Source organism: Anopheles arabiensis, chromosome 3 (assembly GCF_016920715.1).
Source record: "Anopheles arabiensis isolate DONGOLA chromosome 3, AaraD3, whole genome shotgun sequence".
Classification (NCBI taxonomy): Eukaryota; Metazoa; Arthropoda; class Insecta; order Diptera; family Culicidae; genus Anopheles; species Anopheles arabiensis.
The window spans coordinates 73,532,618-73,556,508 of NC_053518.1; the positions used below are offsets into that span (position 1 = coordinate 73,532,618).

Below are 23,891 nucleotides of genomic sequence, written 5' to 3' on the forward strand. Positions count from 1 at the left end.
GATTCGAGCGAATCTTCCTCGCAGCAACAAAAAGAAGCGTTGCGAACAGGATTTCCATCTTTCCGGCCTCATTAGGCGGGCGGAGATGCATTTGCGCGCGGACCGCTCGAAGCATCCAGCCTTAAGGCAAACTTCTGCGATGTAAGCTTCCGTATTGTTTTTTTTTCGTTGCATTACGTCGCGACCCCATAAACGTTTGCGCGGGACTGGTTTACCGAGCTAGTAAATGCATCCGATTCCATTGGAAAAGGAGCGCGGGTGGGATTGTTTCCTTCAGGAACTGCACCCGTGGTTGCGAGCGTTATGGGCTTCTGGGATTCAACACCTTCTGTCCTTGTTCCAAACTCGCTCGATACAGAAAAAAGAAGAAAAAAACGCAGTCAGACACCTCATTACTCTTAATTACTCCAGACACCATTCATCATCGCTGCTGCCACAATTAATTATAATTCTTTCACTCCGACCCGACCCGTTTCGGTGTTTGCTGTTAACCCGGCGGGCATCGACGTCCGATGGCAGGATGCTGGATGCCTCCCCCTCCCCCCGCACAAGTCCTAAAGGGGAAAGCGCGTGCTTTAAACGAGCTGGTCGGGCACGTTTGGTTGGTGGAACGGTTTTGCGCTGTTTGGCTCTCACGGGAAGCCTCGTGGGCACGACCTACCGTTTGCCAGGGCAAAAGAAAACGTTTGCTTTCCTGTACTCCTGGCCAGCGGCCAGAAAATAAGGCAAATGGTAAGGAATGCGCCCCAGGTAGGCGCTGAGGTGTGAGATGAAGCCTCACGCATTCATTTACCCGTACGTCACGAATTAAGTCACGGAGGCAATGAGAGTGGCACACAAGAAACAACAAAATACCCACAGAAACCATCCACCAGCTTAAAACAGGGAGTGTAATGGGTTGGATAGTGCAGGCGTGTTGCAATCGTTGGCGCGATTGTAAATGATTAAATTCACACCACGAGTGCTGGCACGAGCTGGGTTGCATTATAATGAAACGGAAAGCTTGCCACGAGCAGTGAGCAGAAGCCGTATCGGTGCAAAATGGTAATTGCCTGAATGGTGGGTACGGGCGACTCTGAAGATGGCAGAAGCCGATGGTGTTAACGATCTGCTGCTTGGGTTTGAAGTGGAATCGTGCTGCGCGTGTTAGCAGCTGCTGATACCATTTAGGCATGGAAATCGGTGAGGAAACAAGGATGGATTGGTTGAGCGGGGTCATCTTTAACTATTGGAGGATTTTGCGATTATTTCCTTTGAGACTTTATTTAAAATGTTTATTACAAATCTATGTTTTTTTTTCTCTAGACTACAGTGCCTAATCTGTACCTTATTGATGGACAACCCAACTGCCAATGTACATATTTACTGAACCTTACATGATGAGTTTGAGCATATGTGTATCCATTACCATTAACGGGTTGCAGTAAATACGACCAATTTTTTATCATTCAGTTTTGTTTGCATACTCTGGGAGTAGATAATATAATCCAGGCGAATGAAGTGAGTAATAGAAGATATGTTAAGCTCGTGCTACAGAAATATGTGTGGTGAATAATTCTATATCAGTATGTTTTTTGCAGTTTCGTATCGGCACGCAACGAACGAGATGAAATAAGCTAATTTTACAAGGCGCTCTGGCTCAACACAAAATAATGCTGATAACCTTGCACGCTGCTAGAGCACTATAAAAGCAGCTGCAACAGCCAATGCAATGTTTCATTATATTAAATCACAGTTATTGGTGAGAAGTGTGGTCATGGAAACATATAAAGTGCACATTTATTTTGTGTGGCTGATGCTTATCATGGCGAAAGTTCGAGGTGGCGATCAAATTGTGAACGACAACGCAATATCCGAATTTGCGTATGAACTATTGGAAACCAGATTGGCAAATATTCAGTACACACTGGACCAGATGGAGACCAACAGGAAGCATGATCGTGTGTTGCTGGAAAGGTTTATGAATCAGTTCAATCTAGCAATGGTTGATAACCTCATCGCGTTGCTGATGAAGTCGAATGAAATGCTCATTGAGCAAATAGCCAAAGTTAATCACGATCAAATGAGGAAACAGCTTCAAGTACTTGCATCGAAGGAAGATCTTGCTTTGCTGACGCTGAATCCGGGCTTATATTTTCGGAGTGTATCGGCTCGATCGTGCAAGGAGGAACCATCAAATCAAACAGGAGAGTACTTGATACAACCAACCGCAAACGACAAACCATTCCTGGGATACTGCGATCAAACAACTCTCGGAGGAGGCTGGCTTGTGTTTCAGTATCGGTACGACGGATCAGTGGACTTTTGGCGCAACTGGACAGAGTACCGCAATGGGTTTGGAAGCATGGATGGAGAGTTCTGGCTCGGCTTGGAGAAGTTGCACCGGATTACTACAGCACGAAAGCATGAGCTGATGGTGGAGCTGAAAGATTTTGATGGAAAGTACATTTATGCACGGTATGATGAGTTCGAGATCGGCAGTGAAGAGGAGCAATATCCGTTAAAAAAGCTAGGATCGTACAGTGGAAGCGCAGGAGATTCATTAAGTCATCACCTTGGCATGAAATTCTCAACCAAGGATCGGGAAAATGATGTTCACCCCAAGCACAACTGTGCTACCCTGTACAAAGGAGCATGGTGGTATAGAGCGTGTGAACATTCAAATCTGAATGGGATATATGAAAATGCAAAGAATGAAAGATCCATCGGTTGGTACTATTATAAATATTCCTGGCAGGGTTTTGCATACTCCAGAATGTCGATTCGCGAAGTATAATAACTGTGGCATGTGATTGAAGCTTCTGGAGCGAAGGGTTTCCAATATTTTTTTTTTCTATGAACAGTAACCTGTTGTCCGATGAAACCGTTAAAACCCGATCAACTCATTTTCCAGCTCATTATCAAATTCATTCCACTTGATACTTTATTCTAGTTTGTTCAAAGACTCATTTTCATTTAAAAACACCTAAAATTAATCAATAAATAATCACAAGAATTATAATCAAATAAATTTATTAAAAAATAAAACAAACAAATCTAACAAATAAGAAAAAAATAACACAGGCACTGAATCTGCCCAGGGAGCATGGCGGTTCAAAGGGTTTTTTCAATCCAATCTGAATGGAGGGCATGGCAATATAAATAAACGAAAATATATTACCTGGCACATTTACGATTGTTCCTGGAAGAGCTATGCATACTCAAGAATGTCGATTCGCGAAATTTAGTTACTGGTAGCCTAAACATACATTCTGAAACAAGTGATTTTCAAACCTTTGATGACAATGCATGGCGACATTTGACAAAAATTTAGAAGTATTATATTTATTGATGAGATATTTACGATGAACAAAATTCATTAATGCTAATCACCATGTTACAATCTCGCTGTGAACTATTTTGACATATTGTAATTTATTCTAATTGATTCGTACAACTTGTAAGCAATCATATCTAGATTTATTTACAAAGTTGAATTATTTATATTGAAGATAAGATAATTGCGTGGCGCGCGCAGGGGCCTTTGCAATATTAAAATAAAGTAATACTTAAAAATAACCTTACTTGCTATATATTTGAAAACAGACATGAACATTTAAACGTGGCAACTGTAATGTTGAAGTCAAAAAAGCAGTAGAACTTATTGAAAGCTTTACACATTGAAATAATTGGATCATGAGCTCCTCTGGAAGTACGGGCCCGGTCTATTTTGATCAGAAAATTTCGAGGACGAAGTGCGTGGTCAGGGGCGTACAAATTTATTTTAAGGAGAAGCTCGGGAGCATCAATTTCGCCTTTTATTAATTTTGCTACAAAAACTGCTTGTGCTACCTCCCTACGTCTCTCTAAGGACTGCAATCTTAGAAGAAGCCGTCTAGTTTGATAGGTTAGAGGCTGGTCCATGTTCCACCGTAAGGTTCTTATAGCTATTTTTGTGATTTTTTTCTGAAATCGCTCAATTCGTGTGGACCAGTTGTTAGTTTGTGGAGACCATGTTACAACATTAAATTCAAGTACGGATCGGACTAAGGCGACGAACAGTTGCTTTAAACAGAAAGGGTCATTAAAATCAGATGTCAGACGATGAATAAAACCAAGCTGCCGATATGCTTTGTCGATGACGTACGAATATTGTTGACGGAAGGAGAGTGATGAGTCAAGAATAGTGCCGAGGTCCTTAGTTTCTATGTTACGTGGGATTAAACACGAGTCAAGGTTATAGTCTCGCTTGATAGGGTCTTTTTTACGAGTAAAACTAATCACGCAACACTTATTGACACACAAGGATAGCGAGTTCGCAGAGCACCAATTGCTAAATTCGTCTAGGCTGTGCTGGAGTGTCGAGCTGTCCGAATCATTTCTAATGGTCGCATAAATCTTGATATCGTCCGCATACATAAGCAAACATTGATTTGGGAGCGCAAATACAACATCATTAATAAATAGGATAAACAATACTGGGCCAATGTTACTTCCCTGTGGTACACCGGACGAACTAACGAACACGTTGGACAAGCACTTATTGATTTTAACACAGTATGATCTTTGGTTTAAATATGATTTTAACCATATGACTAGATTATTATGAAAGCCAAGCCGGCTCAGTTTCGCAAGGAGTATGTCATGGTTAATCCGATCAAATGCTGACATGAAATCAGTATAAATTGCATCAATCTGTGACTTGCCGTCCATTGCCGTAAGGCATTCAGACACGAATTGAACGAGATTGGTCGACACCGATCGTTTGGGAACAAATCCATGCTGGCTTGGACTGATATAATTCGCCACCCCTGACTAACGCTGGACAAGAATTTCGAGTATTTTTGCTGATGCACATAGGGAAGTTACGCCACGATAATTAGATATAACATGTCTCGGACCTTTTTTATGAACGGGTGTCATCCACGAAGACTTCCACATAGTAGGATATGTAGAACTGTGCAGAGAAAGCTTAAACAGATGGACCAGTGGCTCTGAAAGATAAGTTGAGCACTTCTGTAAGACTATTGCTGGAATCCCGTCCGGGATAAATGAGGGTTTAATTTGTTTGATTGCATTTTCTACCGATTCATTTGTGATGACAATATCATTTATAGACATATCTAGAACATCCGCGGGTGTGTGCTGCAGGGCAGTTGCAATATTAATTGGTGACGAAGATTGAAGGTCGAAAACTGAACTAAATTTTTTGGCAAAGAGCTGACTGATTTCAAGTTCACTTGAGGCTTTCTCGGTGTCTAGTGACATTACTGACGGGATTTTTGCATTTTTCCTCTTACGGTTAACGAATGAAAATATTTTAGTCGGATCGGTGGATATACTTCGTTGAAGTTTGTTGATATAGATTCTATACAGATGCCTATTGAATCTTCTATAGTTGCCACTAACAGTGTTAAACAATAGTCTGTCGGAGTGAAGATTAGACATTACGAGACAATGCAAAGCTCTATTTTTCGCAGATTTAAGTCTTTTTAATTCTCTATTGCCCCACGGGGGACCGGAAGCTGCGCGCTCTTGTAGAGTAGGGCAGCATTTGTGAAGGACTAGACCAACCTTGATTTGAAAGGAGTCGATTGCCGAATCGATTGATAAGGTGGGATTGCTATCAGAATTAAGGAATGACCAGTCAGTATTGGCAAAAGCGTCAACCATTTTTGGGAAATCAACTTTTCTAAAATCGAGATGTCTCAGGCTGTTCGATCCAGTGACTTCCGTAGCAGTCTGGGTTGTTGATGGAAGTGTAATATTGACCAGCAAGCTCGGATGATATCGGTCTTCCTCAGTTAAACAATCTATGGAACGGAAAATTCTCATACCATTCTCAATTATACGCGGGCTCACGAATATAAGATCAAGTAAAGACCCATGATTGTTTACATTATTATTGACCTGAGATAGTCCCACAAAGCTGAGAGTATCAAGCAGTTGGGAGTAGGCTGGGGATACACGGGATCTCGGAATGTTGACATGTAGAGAACCGTAAGTGTCAAATAGCCAAGAAAGGCCTGGTTGATTGAAGTCTCCCAACACGAGGATCGAGTCTTGTGGATATTTCTCAGAAATTTCCATAAAAGATGAACAGTAAGCAGCAACATATTCGGTATTATTACTAAGAATCGGTGGAACGTAAACGGTACCGATTATTACGAATGAAGTGCCAACACGCATGCGGATCCAGATACTTTCGGTTGATGAGCTCGCAACAGTGATTACTGAGGGACGATGCATGGTTTTAGCCGCAATCAGTACCCCTCCCCCTCGGGTTTTCTGGCTATTTGAGGAGTTACGGTCCATTCGGAAAACATCATATCGGTCATCGAAGAGTGCAGACGAGGCAATGTCATCCTTGAGCCAGGTTTCTACGATCGCGATGATATCAAAAGAACAGCTTGAAGATGCACTGAAGAAACTCGAGAGTTTTGTCCGTAGACCTCGGGTGTTTTGGTAATACACGGAAAGCTCAGATATGCAAGAATAATTTTGTCGAAAAATAGTGGAGGCAAACCCTGCTGGATTGACATTAGCGCCACGTATTTGTGTGAGTGTTGGATCGGCATTGTTTTGATCGTTCTGCTCATGATTTGTTACGGATTCGTGATCATTTGTGTGAAAGCTTATTTTGCTATTGGTAAGAACATGAGCGCATTCATTCGTTGATGGAGGAGCAATATTCAGGTGAGAGCAATCACTTTTAATCATAGGTGAGCCGGATTCCGTGTTCTTGTGTTCAAGTACCGTCCTCGTTTGATAAATATGCGTGTGTGTGTGCGTGACGTTAGAGATTAGTGCAGGATTCGGTGGAGCAGAATGTGCACGCACACAAGCACTAATTAGTTCGTTTGCGGTGTGGATGAGGCTCGTGGAGTGTGTGCCGACAGGATTGTTCGGTTCGGCGATTGCGGTGATCGCGTATTTTGTGTCGCAGAAAAGGTTGTAGGGGATGAAAGTCCCATAGGTGGGTGTAGACGAAAATTTGCAGTTGGTTGTTGCAATACCAACACATTGTTGCAATACACATTGGCGATATAGAATAACCACATTGAATATAAGCATAACTTTTCGTTTCATCACGTCAGGTTCCATTTCTACTGTGTTTTGATGAAAGCAACACGGTGTGAAATTCCTTAATCCATTCCCTAACACGTGGCTGAGATGGCATATCCTACATAAAAGTCATTAGCAAACCATTGCCTTGCAGGACGTCAGGCAGCTCACTGGCGATAACGAATTGGGTGGTAAGCAACGGCATGGTTATTATTAATATGGCTCTACATTATTTCATTCCACTCGTATCATTTAGGAATTCCCAGGACTTTGTTGAATCATAGATAGAACTTTAACCTCGACATTGATAGCGCTACTGCACCGGTAATGATCATTCTGTGCACAATTTTTGAAGCGTTCGAAATTATTTACAGGATTTTTGAGGATGTTCACTACTCGATTGAGCAAATCTGATATGAAATATAAAGTGTACTGGCAGAACGGAATAGCATCATTGCGTTTATTACCATTTAATTTAAAAACCGATATCTGTATTTGGTTTTGTGCAGATATAATATCCATTAGACAGTCATGTGAATATTGCAAACATTTAGAAATTTTGCACACATTCGGTAAATATAAAAAAAGCAAATAAAAATCGCACTCAAAACAATTTACCAGCAAACTTGCTTGCTGAATGTTACTGTGACTTACGCCACGCTTTATCAGCATTATGTTACCAGTTTCATACTGGCGTGCAGTGAACGAAGTAAAACAGAGAGCAAAAAATCTTAAAGCAATCAAAGAATTGGAGTATAACGTGCCAATACTGATAAGCTTGGCAAACCACTATAAAAGCACGCTGCATCAGCATTTGTGCAGCATAGTTAAACCATCGAACGTATAGCTGTGTGTTGAGTATGGAGGCATTTAGAGTGACCATATATTTTGTGTCGTTATTTTTGATTGTGACAAAAGTGCGCGGTCTAAAACACAATGTTACGGAATCACCAATATCGGGATTTATGTACGAAATTTTGGACACGCGGCTGGAGATTCTTCAGACCAAACTAAACGAGATGGAGCTCACCAGGAGGCAAGATCGAGAGATGTTGGAAAGATTACTTTCGGTTATAAATCAGTTGAATCAAACGATGGTCGAAAATCACATTGCACTACAAACTCAGTCAAGTAAAGTTATCTCTCAGCTGACGGCTTGCGCTAAGCATGAGGAGATAAGGAAGGAGATCACAGTGCTTGCAACTAAAAAAGATCTAGCTATGCTTCAGGTGAATCCAGGCATACTATACCGGAATGTCTCGTCTCGATCGTGCGTGCAGGAGCAGTCAAAGCATTCTGGCAAGTACATCATACAGGCAACCGAAAATGATTATCCATTCGTGGGCTACTGTGACCAGACTACTCTCGGAGGGGGATGGCTAGTGTTCCAGTATCGTTTTGATGGATCGGTGGACTTTTATCGTAACTGGACTGAGTATCGCGATGGGTTCGGGAGCATGGATGGAGAGTTCTGGCTCGGCTTGGAGAAGTTGCATCGGATTACCGCGGCGCGAAAGCATGAGCTGCTGGTGGAGCTGAAAGATTTCGATGGAAAGTACATTTATGCACGGTATGATGAGTTCGAGATCGGCAGTGAAGAGGAGCAATATCCGTTAAAGAAGCTAGGATCGTACAGCGGAACGGCAACAGATGCATTGAAATATCATAGAGACATGAAGTTCTCCACCAAGGATCGGGAAAATGATATTCACCCAACTGATGACTGTGCTACCGTATACAAAGGAGCATGGTGGTATAACAAGTGTATGCAATCACATCTGAATGGGGTGTATGAGAATATAAACGATCCAAAAGCTATCGGTTGGTTCTACTACAAAAATTCCTGGCAGGGTTTTGCATATTCAAGAATGTCGATTCGCGAAGTTTAATTATTTTAAATTGTATTTCTGCGGGGTTTGTATGGGATGATAAGAAGAAATAAAGGTCAAGCCTCCTATCTTTGGTAAGAGATTATCATACAAATGATGAAAAAACTTGATGACATTTTATCCCTTTGATCGGTGGATTAGTTTTCTCGAATCGGTGTGGACTTCTCAATAAGAAATATTTTAAATTTTCTCTTTTTAAAACAAACAGTGTACAATCCGTTAACTCTACACCCTATTATGATGCCGTTTTTTTTTTTATTATACTCACATCCAATGGAATTCCAAATTGGTTTCGAATACTGCGGGCCAGAACCCTTGCTAGGCTAGAATGTACAAATTGAAAAAATAAACACGCCTTCAGACGTAATTATTGCACTTATTCAGACGCCTCATTTCCCCTCGACTAGCCATTACACCTATTACTACAACCAGTCCCATTTTTCCTTTGAATTTTCCGCTTTAGCACCGGGGATTGTTAGGGATCACAGAGGAGAAGCAGGTAGCAGTCTGGTCCGAAAAACTACCCATTCACCCCTCCCAACCTAGCCCGCTGTCACCACTTGGGGGTGTACGCTTGAGACTCAATTTAATTCAACTTACGAGTGCCGGATGAAAAATGCTTAATTTTAACCCTAACTTTTAAAACGCAACCCGGCCTGCCCGGCCGAACTGCTAATGTGGAAAGCGAGCTGCTAGCGTGACGTCTCGAGTGGGCTCGTTCGTTCCCTGCGCTTGGGGGGGGGGGGGGGGGGACGGGAAAAAACCCCGAGTACAAACAAAAGCGACAGAAAGCAAAAGTTTAACTTCCCATGGAAACGGCGTATGTCCCGGCGTGAAGGAATTTACATGTATGTATGCTTGTAAAGCTTAATGTCTTAACGGTGGCCTTCCCGAAACCGGGGGCGTACGGTAGGGTAATCTTTATTAATAGTCGGCAAACATGCGGAACCGCCATTCGTTACGAATCCTTGGCTCCCTTTGCTTGCTCAGGAGGAGGCGGGAAACAAAAAACAAAAAAAAACATAACGAATTCCCCAACACAAGCATGGCAGCCCAAAAACGAGCACAAATTTTCCGGAAAAAGGCAACCGGGTTCAGAGGGCACGACGGGTTAGGGACACGGGTGGAAAAAGAGTTAATTTTCAGCATCGAGATAAACATCTTAATTTCTCATTTGCTATTCTCTGTGTGTAGTTTTACCCCTTTTTTAGTACACTCTCCGCTCCGGTGGTGGTAAATGTCACAGATTTCCCCTTGCTCCGTGGGGGAGGAGGGAAGAAAAACTGTCTCGCTTTTAAAGGCAACTGTGAACGACCTCCCCCTGGTATCATTTCAATAGTCACACGGCATCCATGATACCTGATACTGTTGTTACGTAATAAAGTATGCAAATGGAGCTCCTGAGTGCTTGTTTGCATAATTTTTTCTCATCGCGGTGAGACGAAAGCGAAGGACAAGGACAGGGAAAGTGGAAGGTATTCCATCCGCTGCGATAATATGCCGGAAGGTTAGTGGATCATACCACTTTTTGCCATTTGTTCCTACTCTCTTTCATTTTCTATCTCCTTTTTCGTCCCATTTCCCTCGTCGGTAATCATTCGCGTAAACCACGTTTCACGTTTGTTCGGCATTAATCTACGATTCTGAATTTATTCTGCTGCCCCACCAGCGAAGGGAGATGTCCCGCCCGTCATAATCGACATCCCTTTCACTCCGCCCCGGCTCCGCTGGTTCGTGTTTCTTGTTCCGCAGCGCAGAAACATGCTCCGCCGTCGAACGCTGCAGACTAGGGCTGCGGAAAACCTCAGGAGCACAATGGAAAATTGGCTTCCACTGGTACGGGCAGGCCGACATGGAAGCCCTACTATTCCCTGCCCTGGGATCGAGAGGTAATTGATGGTTAAATTAAAATTCATTTCGTATACACGCGTCCCTCGCGCTCGCGGGATGAGCGACGTGTTGGCAATGAATAAAATTTAGTCCAATCTATCTTGGCCGGTGTGTTTGTGCGCGGGTGCGTGCGATTTGACAGGAGCACGATCAGGGGCAGAAACGTACTTTCCCCCAGAACCGGAAGCTATCCCGCGGGATTTTGAACCAGGGGAACGGGCAGGTATGACTTCATTATTTGCAGTGTGAGATGACGTATTGGAGCAGGGCACGGACAGATAAGTGGCTTCGGTGTAGTGTCTTATCCGGATTGCTGGGTGAATCGTTTCCGGTTCTTTATTTTTTGACATTTTAATACATTTGGACTTTTTGCACGCGGAGGAGGTGAATCGATTCTACTAAACTGGAGGTACTGTTTGAGGTGTATGCATTCCAAGATATGTGAAATTACTTAGCAAACACATTTTCAGTTGATTGCTCAAGAACGGCTAAGACTTATTGCTGCTGTGATAAGAAAGTGATAAGATGAAAAGATAGAATAAAAAAATAATCACTCTAAAGGAGCTAACAAGAGATTAATTTCATTAAACAAAGTAAATACCTTTTACTAAAAATAAGAGCAAAAAGTTAATAGGAAAACATAAATGTAAATGCAAACAAGAGCAGTAAATGCAAACCAATAATAAAATTGAGCATGAAGAGCGAAATTGATAAAAAAATTCATTAGAATAGAAAATGACAAGAAGAAGAAAATAGGTTTAAAAACAATAGGCCAAAACACACTCAAAAGAAGTAACCATTTGAAAAGGAATATAAAAGTGTACTGTAAATAGTAGAATTACTTCAAATTTCATTACAGGGTTTTCCAGGAGTTCTAATAGCTGTGGGACACTTTATTGACTCTTTGTTGCGTGAAATGAACTTAAGGTATTGGGAAGTGGACTCTATAGCACCCTTGCTGGACAAATCCAGTAGGAATTGCCAATGATCCTGTCCAAAAAGGATGCCAATTTCCATCATATAAAGTTCATTTCCAATAGGAAAGAGTAATGGAAGTGTCCCACAACTATGAGAACCCCTGGAAAACCATGTATTTTACGCTTGGGATTCGCAAAAACCAAAAATAAAAGATAGAAAAAGCACAAGCAAATGGTTTTCTTCGTTACAAAAGCAAACTAAATTAAAACATAACTACAGTTGCTATCACATTCGATCGATTATCGGGCTAAACAGGTTTTATCAAGCCATACGATTAAAATTAAACACGAATAACATATCCTTTGTCGAATAAATTTATCAAAACGTGGTGGCGACTCAACACGCACGCACGGTTGCACATCCCGAAAAAAACACGCGAACAATTCTGCAACACGTTTCACTCCAAATAAAGTTGTCGCAAACTTACCGCAACAAAAGTTTTTCCTTCCATGGGGTTTTTTAGTTTCGTTTGGAAAACGATCCCGAGCGGGCTCGAAAAAACGTGAACGTGTGGAAAGGGAAACAATGCAGCGAGCGGGCATGCACTGCTGCACCATGTTGCGTGTCGGTGCAGTAACACCACCGCCAAGAGTTCGTGACAGTGCCACGTGTGTGTGTGTGTGAGTCGTGTGAAAGGTTTAACAACTTTTTATTGTAACGGCTCTAGTAGCAGTCGGGGTCTACATATGGGGTGGGACGCTTTTTTTCTGTGTGAGTGTTTTTAGAGAAAATATTCATTCAACGCCAAGGAGGAGCGAACAAAAAAAAAAAGAGCGCCAGCATCTCTGTTTTCAAAACTACTCCCCAAAGGGTAGAGCCACAAAATTGGGCCCCGTTGTGCGAATGATGAACGCTTCGTTTGGAGCCACTCTGCCCTTTCGGGATATGTTTTTTTCTTTCCTTTCTTTTTCGAATTTCGGTAATAAAAGAGGAAGCTTCTTCTCAATCGTGGTGAAGTGGCTCGGGATCTTGGCCCCGTGCGAGTGCGAGCGTCCCCTCTTTGTCCAAGCGTTTGGCGTTCGCGATCGGATTGCCGCGGGCAAAAGGGCTACGCTTCTTCATTATGATTTATGCTTTGTTATAAATTGTTTAAAAACTCATTCGAAATTCATTGAAATATATTATAAATAACCAGCGTCAACGTTTTTGTGTTTTTTTTTTCGGTGCAACGATGGATGCGTTTCTTGCTACGCGATGTTCGAGTTTCATGCTGTGAGCACGCCAACAACACACACACGGAACACGGACACTGTGCGCTGCCAAAAACTGCACCGATTTGAGGGCCCCGCTGCGAAGAGCCGGAAACGGTGTGAGGTGGAATTTAAAATAAATCTAATATAACAAGAACGTTCGCTGGCTGGCGAGAGCTTACTCGTGTGCGGGGAATGCTTTTTCGTGTTACCTCGACGGATCGTGGATTGAGGTCAGAATTAGGTTTTAGATAAATAATCATCGCCTCGCTCCAAACGCAACGCTCACTTGACATCGGCCTTTATTTGTGGCGCTGTGCATCGCGCACCGTTAAAGGAAATGCAGCCAAGCTCGGCCAACGCCGGGCCGGGCGAACGAACGAGAAAGCCCCACCACGACCCGAAAGCTTGTAGATTTATCGCTCTGTGCGGGGTCATTTGTAAATGTTCGTTTTATGCTTTGTGAAACATCTTCGTCCGTCCGTCCGGTCGCTGCCACCCTCCGACTCGGTGAAGATTAATTTAACCTTTTTTCAATAGCATTTAGCTTCTTCATGTGGCCGCAGCACATTAGCTTGACGGTGCCGGCGAAGAATGGTTTTGTGGTGGTGGAGGGGGAATAAATTAATATTGGACTGATTATGTTTTCCCTCGAACAACCGAACTGACTGCTCGCCCGCCCTCCTGGTAATGGTGTCAAATATTTCATCTCGAAAATTGGAATCCCCGCCGGTGCGCTTCGCGGGTGATTCGCGGTACAATGTAATCGATAGTTTAGCGATGCATTCGATAAATCAAAACCCGGCTGCAGAGCGTCGTGCTGCATGCTTAACTAATCAGCAGGCTGACGGAATGTTTTGTGGGAAATTCAGAAATGAAATTTTAATGCCAAAGAAGCTTTTGTATTAAGACGATCCTTGGCATAATTGGGTGGCTTAGACACTTTATGACTTGAAAAGACATGCTGCTATTTTAGAAAGATATTAAATGGAATGTATAAAAATGAATTTTTTTTTCGTTTAAAAAAGCTAATAAAATAATTAAAAAACTTACGGATTTTAATAGAATAGTGCTTGTGGTTTAAATGGTGTCCTTTTTTTGTTATTAAAAGAATAGAAAAGAGTGTTCTTATCTACTACTTATCCTATCAAAGCTTTAAGTTCAAGTTTATCTGAGTTCTGTTTGTTTTCTACATGTTCTATGAAATTTTTATTTATATAAAAGTTGTATCTGTTTGTTTTCTATAAGTGCTATATAATTTACGAATAGACTCATAACCTTCACACGTTTGGTTGAATTCAAGTTTTTTATATCAGGTACTAACATTTCAATGAATGTAGAGAGCCTTATGTTATGCCACGTTACCAATCTGAAAACATCCGCCAGTATTTTTCAATTTGTTTGCACGTTTTAACTTTTGTGATCATAACTGTCTTTGTTTCCACAAAAAGTGCAATTTGGATCAGTTATTGCTTTATATTTTTGTTTGAATTTTAGTTCTTGACAAATCAGTTTTTCCGATAGCTTACGAGAATAAAGCTAAAAAGCTAAAAAACAGACGACTGTAAATATTCATCTCTGAAATGATTTTTTTTGCATTTATATGAACCATGCATGGTCATTTAATCTAAATGATTTATCGTTCATTAAAATTTGTTTTCAAAGAGAGTTTGGAAGTCTATCAATCGACCGGTACCACGTTTCTTTCATTTTATTTGCATATTGATTTGCATTTTTGGTTTGCATTAGGTTTGTGTTAACCGTTTTATATAATTTCTAGAATACTAACTAATCCTTTTCTCGTAGCTGCAGATACTTTCAGTTTTTATTGTCGCTGATGTCTTTTGGTGTGATATTTCTAGTTTTGGTTGAATTGTTTTTCATTAATTTGTCTCACAATCACACATTTTAAGATTGTTTAGTTGAATCTAAAGGGCAAAGAAGTATAGAACTACCAATTAAAATTGTTCTAGTTTTTAATATTTTGAATATTCGTTATGGTATTCTAGTATAAAACATTTTGTTCTTTAATTTTTACTATTCTATGTATTTGTTTTTCTTTTATTATATTTTCATTTTGTTTTTGTGATCTTGTCGTTAAGTTTTAACAATTTTTTTTTCATTTTTACATTATTTTTTGATTAGTTTAACGTCAATAAAATTATTTTTTGGTAGATAACACCAAAAATGAAAATCGACTAATTGGTTCTACTTGATAGATGAAAGAATAAATTTAAAATAAGCAGACTGTCAGTTATTTCATAAGAATTAACTGAATTAACCCAAGAAATGAATGAAGCAATAGGTTTTGTTCTTATTTCCAAGAATAGCACCATTCCCATAAATCACTTTCACAGACGATCAGCCTTCCACTTTTATCAATGCAAACATCTCTTGCTCTGATCAAATCGATCCTCTGCGCGGCGATCCGTCTGTCGAGCAGCGTTGTGGGGCACCCATTTATGCCAAAGTAAATATTCCTCTGCCAATAGATATGCATCTTCCGCCGCAACACCCCGCCTTTTGATTGCTAACACCAACGCTGACCGCAGAGAACGCTTTATATGGACTTGCGTGTGGTGGTGTTGGTGGAACCGACAACCGGGAAGCCACTTGTCAGCGGGCCACGGTTGTTGTGCGCGGGCTGCAATTATTCACAATTTGATAAACGCCTTTTTCTCCCTCGCTTTGCGCGCTCTCTATCATGTCGATCGCATCGGAACCAATTTACGTTAAATGTTTGCGATTATCCGTGTCCACCCCGCTCGTGGCTGCCAAACGCACTCGCCACACTCCGTTGATACGCACCAAATATGGAAATGGGAAAATGGGAGGGGGGGGGGGGGCGAGGAGGGTTTGCTTCGTGCGTTCTTTCTGTGACACCGTGTACGGGGTTCGAGTTGAGCGTGATTGCATTCCACCCTTCCACCAACCAATCTTAAATGCAATTCCGATTGCATCCTGCGCGCCCGCGTACCTGCTCGTATCAGTCGCGTTTTTGTTTTAACTGACAGGACAACAGCCCAATCAGCCAAGCCCAGAGGTTTGCTTTCAATGCAAATTAAACAAACACAGCGATCAGCGGGTGAGCGAGGGTTGAGGATGAAGGAGAAACAAAAAGCCCAGCAGTCCTTCACCGACTATTAACTGCAGCTACGCCCCTGACTGACGGGTTGGAGCGGCGGAACCATCCCTCCAAGTTGGGTTTTAGCTCGCGCTGGATCAGCAGCGATCAGCCGTCGAACGCGGGCGGCGATGCGATGTCTTCGATTTGTGCGCATTAATTCAATCGAATGTCGATTTGGTTCCTCCATTGCCTGCCGCTGCCTTTATGCGATTATCTTACGATGGTGCTCAACTCGGTGCGGTGTAGTGATCGCTTGAGTCTTGCTTGAGTCGATTCGTTAGCGGGAAGATGGAAATGCTGCTGACGGTGGCACTATTACGACCTGCCACCCACTGGGGTCGGTCGATGGGTGTCCAATCCAATCACGACGGTCTATGCCATTCCCTGGGAGGGGTGAAGCATCACGGCGTTGGGCTTTACAGTGGAATTTATAGCGCTGAGAAATAGGTAGATATAGATGAAATTGATAAATTTCCTTCGGTAGTTATTTTGTTTATATTAATGGTAACTCTTATTTTTATAGTAAAACCTCAACAACACCTTATTAAGCTGAAAACACTTCTGAATCACCCCGACAATCGCTCTTTTTTGCACTCTGTGCACTCATCGTACCGCGATCCTTATCCGCGAATGAGCAAACCCGTCTCGCTAATGCATCGGAATGTCGCGAACGATTCCCGCTGCGCATTTTGCATCCCAAGCAGCTTCTGTTTTGTGCTTCGTTTGCAGTCTGTGTATCTTGATACTGCCGACCAAGAAGAAGAAGCAGCAGAAGAAAACGCTACGAAGAATGCTACCAAAGGAGCGTCGCGAGCTTTTTAGCTCGCACCGTGGGCACAACTACCGGAACCGGAATGTACGCCTTTTGCGGAACCGATCCGGGCACTTTGGAGGCTGCGAGCGTTACGCCTGAAGTGCACACTCGGGGGGAATAAATTTGAATTAATTTGACTTCGTTTAGAGTTCAATAAATTTGCAGTCGCCGAGGCGGCCTTGCGTCCAGCCCTGGCCCTGGCCTTAACAGGCGCATTTTGTGCAGTTCCAGTTCTGGAGCACTATTTGTTTATTTGCCCTGCCCCTTTTTGGGCGCATTGGATTGGGGCGCAGCGAACAAGTGCACGCACGCTACTGTAAAGGTTATCCGCTACATTCCGTCGGATGGGGGGGCGCAAGGCGATGGCAAAAGGGGACAGATTAAAATCGGGCACCAGCCCGACCAGCACCATAAACGGGCAGCTCCCGGGGACATTAAGCAGTGCGCTCACGGACGATCGTGAAGATGCACCCTCCTGCTTGCCGGGCCGTCCTGCTGTACCGATCACTGTCCTTGGTGGAAAAAGAAATAAGATTATACTGATTTAAATGCACATACATTAATTGCATGACGTGTGTGTGTGCAGAGGCAGTTCGCGATCGCAAGCCCGATTCAATCTCGGCACACTGCAGTAGCAACGTCCACGCGATCCCGAAGAAGAGCTGCGGGAGAGATCCTTTCCAGTGGGCTTCATCTGCGGGGCATCTGTAAGCAGCTGACAACGCTGGGAAGGGTGTTTAGCATTGTAAAAGTACGTAAATGTGCACGCGTGCGCGAGCGTGTGTGTGTGTTTACTCGATTTGCTCCAGAATTCCGAGGGCATGCTTCACTGATTATCGAGCATTATGTATGCACATACGTTTAAATTGGCGGGAACGACTGTTTGTACGTTGGGTTTTCTTTTCTTTTCTCGTTCCATTGGCTTCTACAGCTCAAGATTTCTTACACGCGGGTGATGAATCGCAGTGTTGGGAAGGCGATGCCGGTGCAACCCCGTCACGGTCGTCGCGTTGTAACGGCTGCCGGGGAAGAATGGCGTGCAAATTGGGAGCAAAAACCACAAATCGTCCGCTTTTGGGAAAATCGTACCACACAGTGCCTGCCGGGAAAGGTGATGCATTGGCTATTGATGCTTTTAAATCACATTGAAAATAATGCGAATAAATAGAACGGAAAGTATATCCATGTACAGAAATGTCAAAATGAATAAAACAGATTTCATTTCACGTTATTACTGCGATTAAGTACAAAATAATACACGTAAATTAGTGTTCCTTTGGTGTCTTTCCAGTCGCTTACATTATTTAAATGCAGCTTTAGTGTAAGGTCAGCAATGGCAGTCTCATAGAGGCATTGTTAAATGGCAGGCTACACACGCTACTGGTCGTGAGTTCAAATCTAATGTAAAGCGGCTGCATAAACACAGATAGAGTTAGTATGGAAACCAAACTACTTAATATGGAAGTTTTAATGGGGATTTCAAGCCCATTTCATGCCTTAGATAGGTTCTTTCGATTTTTTTAAAGAGGTTAAAACAGACAATATTGGAACAAATGTCAAACAAATCATACCCCCATATCAGACATTTAAATAATAAAGGCATATTATTGATCAAAATCATAAAAATAACACACTTAAGAGTTTTTTCCCCTAATTTCTGGGGGAAAAATGTTTTACTATTGTAGAAGGACTTTAAAAAAGTGCTATATGAATTATAATGCTTGATGTATACTTAAGAGATCACTGTAGCAGCTATAGCATGACATGTTGTAGGGTGCTGAAACTGTAACTGTAGAACCAAAAGAAAACTGGTACAAATTCCCGAAAGGAAAAACAATTTCTTAACCATCAACAAGATTTCACCTGTCCTGTCGAAGGCTCAACGTGTACCGGTAGTAGCGAACTTAATTTCTATCCCAATTCACCCTCATGCTGGTCTCCTGTGAGCATTGTGCTGTGCGGTTGCAATTGAGCAGTAACTCAGCTCAATTATTTACCACCGAACATTGAAATTGCTCGCTGCAAGCAGCACCGATGCTGCATTTTTCATCACCTTGCAGCACATTTTTGCATAGCATTGTACATTGTCTGTAAGAAAATCACTCCCTTCCGCACAGGCATTCGCTATGGCAAGTGAACAGAGCAGCAAAGCAAGCAAAAAGAAGCAAGAAAGAATCGAATGGTTCCATTTCTGGACAGTTTTACTTGCAACGACCGCTCGGGTGCATCGTGGCGAAGAAGCGGGTCACATCGATTGAATCGAGATCGGGAAAAGTTAGACGAGTGCAGCCATGCAGCAAGTGGATTCTGGGCAAACTTGCCTCTGGACGGGGCACCCGACAGCAACATGATCGTGGCAACAACAACAGGCTAGCATTTACGTACACTGTGGCTCTGTGTGCATGTGTGTGTGCATGTGGGAAAGTAAACCGTGGACGTGGACGTGCTTCGGGGCAGCAACGGGCCGTGCCGCTGCACTGCTGCCATGTACGTGCCCGGCTGTATCTAATTTTCAATCAGATACACAAATAAACTCGCCCATTTTAGGGACGACATTATTTAATGCCGGCACACGTGGCCTGGAGGCAGCCCGGCGGCCCGGACGAAACAAGTTTTGCCACACTGCACACACCGAGCCGATTCCGATAAGCCAGTGCAGTGCCAGTGCCAGGGCATCGGTTTAACTTTTTCATTTACCAAACAGGGTACACAGGGGGCAACACAGTGGAGGTGAAAATTTGCAAAACCTCCCAGTAAAGTGACGACCGGAAGGCTTGCCTGCCGTGTTATCCGGGTGCAGTTTTCACAATTTCACTCCTCCGCCAACCCGTTGCGATCGGTGGGGAAAGTTTTGCGTCCCCGTTTTCCCTACCTTTTTTTTTGCTATCACCAGTTTTCCACGGTCGTATCACAAATCCTTGACGTGCGGCATTATTCGAGCCCGTGTTTTGCGCTCGGCTCGCACGAAGGGATAACTTTCTGCTGCTGTAGCTTTGTTTGTTTTCATCGTTGTTTTTTTTTTGTTTTTCGTTTATTTGGTTGTGCTGGTGAATGTGTCCGCCGCTTTGCTCGGGCATGTTGTTGCGCTGGCATAAGCTTCACAACAAGAGCAGATTATGGCGGTCTGATCACTTTACGATGAGTGGATGTAGAGGATCGAGAGCAGTGAAGAGAGAAACAAAATCAATAAGACCCTACTTCTAGCTTTGGATGCTGCTTTCAATTACACTCTACAGCTTGTAAAGCTTGTTAAGTTGAAGCAAAGCAAAAAGGAAGAAGAAGAAGAAGAAGAAGCAAAGCAAACAAATTTACGCTGCTTTTTTTCGCATCAGTACACTGTGTCTCTATTTGCTGTACGTAGTTTGGAAAGGGAGCAAATAATCGAGGTTAATAAATTAAAGTTTTTGAAACTACGGCACCACGATAAAGCTGCACAATTTATCGATCTTCGGGCGCTACACCTCTGGGGTTGTGTGTACAAATCCTTTGGTTTTATTGCAGTTTAACAACAAAATCGGTTGCGCTAAGCCAATGCGAATTCGGTGGATCAGTGGCTCTAAGACACTTTATAGAATTATGTATTTATAAGCTTATTATTAAGGCAAATTTTGTATTAAAATGGTTTAAGTAGCATTTTAAATAAATGTAGCTGCAAAAAGCATGAGCTGAAATATATTTGAATTGTAGTAAATGATGATAACTACAACGTAACAAATTTATTGTATGGAAAGTCAAAGAAACTGTTGATTTCTTAGTTAAGAAAAATATAGTTGTAATCCTTGTTGATCATTGTTTTTCATGTTGGAAAATATTAATATAAAAATTAAAGTATGCAGAATTGGGTTGTCGGTTAGAAGTTTTTGTTTGATTCTCTGAAAAGGATTACATTTTAATTCGAATGAAAGAGCACTTTGATGAATCTTTACTTTTTTTTGTAATTTAATTTCTCTGAAGTATCGCTTTGAAGAAGTCATTTCGAAGCATAATATTGTATGAAAATTATTCATTTTTTATCAATCTTAAAATTCAATATAAGAGCACAGTTCTAAGCCATCTTTGCGTAACACTGCCACAATGTCGGGAACGTTGAGACAAACCTAGCGCGACTGTAAACTATTGCTACAATTACGCAAAACATTTGCATGTAGCAATAATCGTTAACCACGCGTCGTGACACCAAGCGTTCTTGGCAAACGAAGCGAAGGGAGCTGGTTGAGGGCTGGCAATAAAAAATAATCCCATTAAACCGAACAAACACAAACACTCGGTCGGTCCGGCATGGGCGCCTTCGGCTCAGCTGCCAGCTTTAAAAGCTGCCCTAACACCCTAACGCTGGGTTAAGAAAAGCGTAAGAAACGCACCACGATAGCCGTAGTTGCAGTGCGCTGTCAGTGTTACGATCGTTGTGGAGTATTAAACTTAATAAATGTCACCCCGCAAGCGCCGCAGTTCTGTTTGCTTTTTTCCCCCTCCCTTTTTCCTTCGCTCTATCGCCTAATCCGTGTAAAAATCCATCCCCAATACCCGTTAGGATGCTCGGTCGGCGCTGTTGCCAGGAATTAAGTCATTCGAATTCCTTCACACGATCGTCACTTGGGTTGCTTGTAGAGCGATGCAAACTACCCACAAGGAGGGAAGCAGGGAAATCAATGGCATATGTAGGAAAAGAGCCTGGTCTTAAGATTAGAAGCACAAGCGCGTGCGTTTTGTGTCGATGCAGCGATGTGTGAAGGTGGTTGCATTACGACTTCATCTAACGGGTCCGCGACCACCACCAAGTCACGGTGTGCGCTTAGAAAGGTGCAGTTCGGTTTAATAATCGGTTTAATATCTTCACCAATCCGCTCAGTCGGTGCAGTCGGCGTCTTAAATTAAATCTGCTTTTGTGGAGCATTTCTGTTTGACAGTCAGCTCGATTAACGGCCGACTGGCGGCCCGGGCTGACCCCGGGGCACGTTCCCTAATCCGTCCGAGATTATTTGGTGCAAATGCTGAGGAACGCACTCAAAGCGCGTCATATCACTAGGGCGACGGGGTAAATACTCATCCTCAATATCTCGCCTCGCCCGTCACAGCAAACACCCACGACAGTGAGTTCGTGCCGTTAATGCCGAATGTTCGTGTGTAGCACAAATCGGAAACAATAAATAAATGACAAATCGGAAGAGTATCGACAGGTCGCCAGCAGTGTGATAAATGGCCGCCGCAGGAGGAAGCGAAATGTGAATGTCCGAAGCAAAAAACATACCTTCTTCGCAAAGCAAATGGGGCGATGCTAACGCCTACACGAAATATTTTGGGCAAGCAGAATGTTGCTTAAGATGTGCGTGACGCTCCACTTTCACACCACGGGGTTGTTGTCTGGTGCTAAAGATAATTGAAAACATGCAAACGACACATCGGGGTTCGGGGTTTACATCAACCCGACCGTCGCTATCCTCCCGGGTGCTAATTACAACCGTTTGCCGGCCATTCAATGTTATCGTGGCTAGGGTGTGCCATTCTCGAGGTGAAATTAAAGCCAAAAATTCGCCACTCGACACACGTGGGTTGCTTTGCGATTTCGAGGTTAATTTATGCTTCCACCGCTTTGCCCGCTAATCGAAACGGCACCTTAATGGCACCATTAAGGGATAAGTTTGTTTGGCATGATGGCGCTTTTTCCACTGCACTTTTAACCCCCCAACCCCCGGTACACCACGTGCTGAAAGATGCGCACCAACCTGCGGATTCGCCGCTTTTGGTGGCACAGTTATGAATATTTAAATTCGAAACACACACAAACCCGAGGTGCATCATGATTAATGGTGCAAACTTTCGATAGTGTAGTGTTGTGCATTTGCAGTGGTATGAATTATGCATTTAACCGAGCGGTGGAGGGGTTTGGTTATGGAATTTAGATATTCACATGCATGGTGCCTTAATTTAAGTCTCATCAGGGGAGATACGAGCATGGGGAACACGCTGTACGCGGCAATGGTTGTGAAACAATGGTGTAATTGTAAATTGAATAATGCGTAATATTGAATACAATTTAGAACGCTGAACATTAAGGCTTTCGTGGGTTTGTCGTTTAAATAATTTGAAAATGAAGAATAATAATCCGGGAGTGTAGGTTTATTAAAGGGATTTTCTGTTGCAGTCGTATGGCTCGTTCGCAATAGGAGAAGGATAGTGCCGCCGTGGTTCTTAAGGTATGTTATCTAATTTTGGATATTTATCCAGTAGAACCAATCTGTTTAACAAAAATTTATATTAGTTTGAAGTGAAAAGGGACTTCTTAAAGTCTCAAACTAAATTAGTAATAACTGAAAGTTTAATCGTTTTTTCGCCCGTCCCATGAAAGCGTAATCACAGGAAGGCGACGTGCTTTCGCCAATCGCCGTTTCAATGCGAACAATTTAAAAAGTGATCGTGAGCCACTAGAAAAAGAAAAAAAATGGAGCAGATCTGCTTCTGTAAGAACCGGTCCACGAATCTGGTGCTGACAGGTTTCCGATGGCAGTAAATTACAAAACTACCATTTCTATTAAAAAAAAAAACGACCCTTCACGATGAATTTTGGCGTAATCTTTGCGTGAGTTTAGTTTTTTTTTGAACCGTTTTGCAAAAAGGATTTTCCAGGTTTTCGTCAACTCGGGTTGAGAAGTGGAAAGGCATCGCTTTTAGCACTCCTGGGCTTGTGGAACTTGTGTAAACGAGTTATCGTGACGATTCTCAACAGGAGAGAAGAAAAAAAAGAAATAAGCAAACGAAACCAAATTCACCAAGTTCACTGCAAGTTTACTGGTGGTATCGCGTACGAGAAAGTGTTGGAGAAAATAGTACCTGCGCCTGTTCCTGCGCTTTTTCCTCAAGCTCTTGGTACTCTTGGATGTCGGGGTGGGAAGAAAAGTTTCCGTCAGGGGACGTTTGCGGACTTTAGCGCTGCTGTAAATCGAAGTTTAGCAAGTAATAAA

The 23,891-nt window shown here is 42.7% G+C and overlaps 2 protein-coding genes across 2 annotated transcripts; both read left to right on the forward strand.

Moving 5' to 3' along the window:
• The first annotated feature begins 1,331 nt into the window (after positions 1-1,331).
• On the forward strand, positions 1,332-3,121 carry LOC120901731 (microfibril-associated glycoprotein 4-like). The gene is made up of 2 exons (XM_040309888.1): positions 1,332-1,500; positions 1,581-3,121. The coding sequence occupies exon 2, from the start codon at positions 1,712-1,714 to the stop codon at positions 2,774-2,776; it is 1,065 nt and encodes a 354-aa protein (XP_040165822.1). The 5' UTR covers positions 1,332-1,500; positions 1,581-1,711; the 3' UTR covers positions 2,777-3,121.
• Positions 3,122-7,888: 4,767 nt separating this feature from the next.
• LOC120901979 (fibrinogen-like protein A) lies at positions 7,889-8,982 on the forward strand. Its single transcript, XM_040310386.1, has one exon. It carries the CDS (start codon positions 7,905-7,907, stop codon positions 8,931-8,933), a length of 1,029 nt encoding a protein of 342 aa, XP_040166320.1. The 5' UTR covers positions 7,889-7,904; the 3' UTR covers positions 8,934-8,982.
• Positions 8,983-23,891: the final 14,909 nt, after the last annotated feature.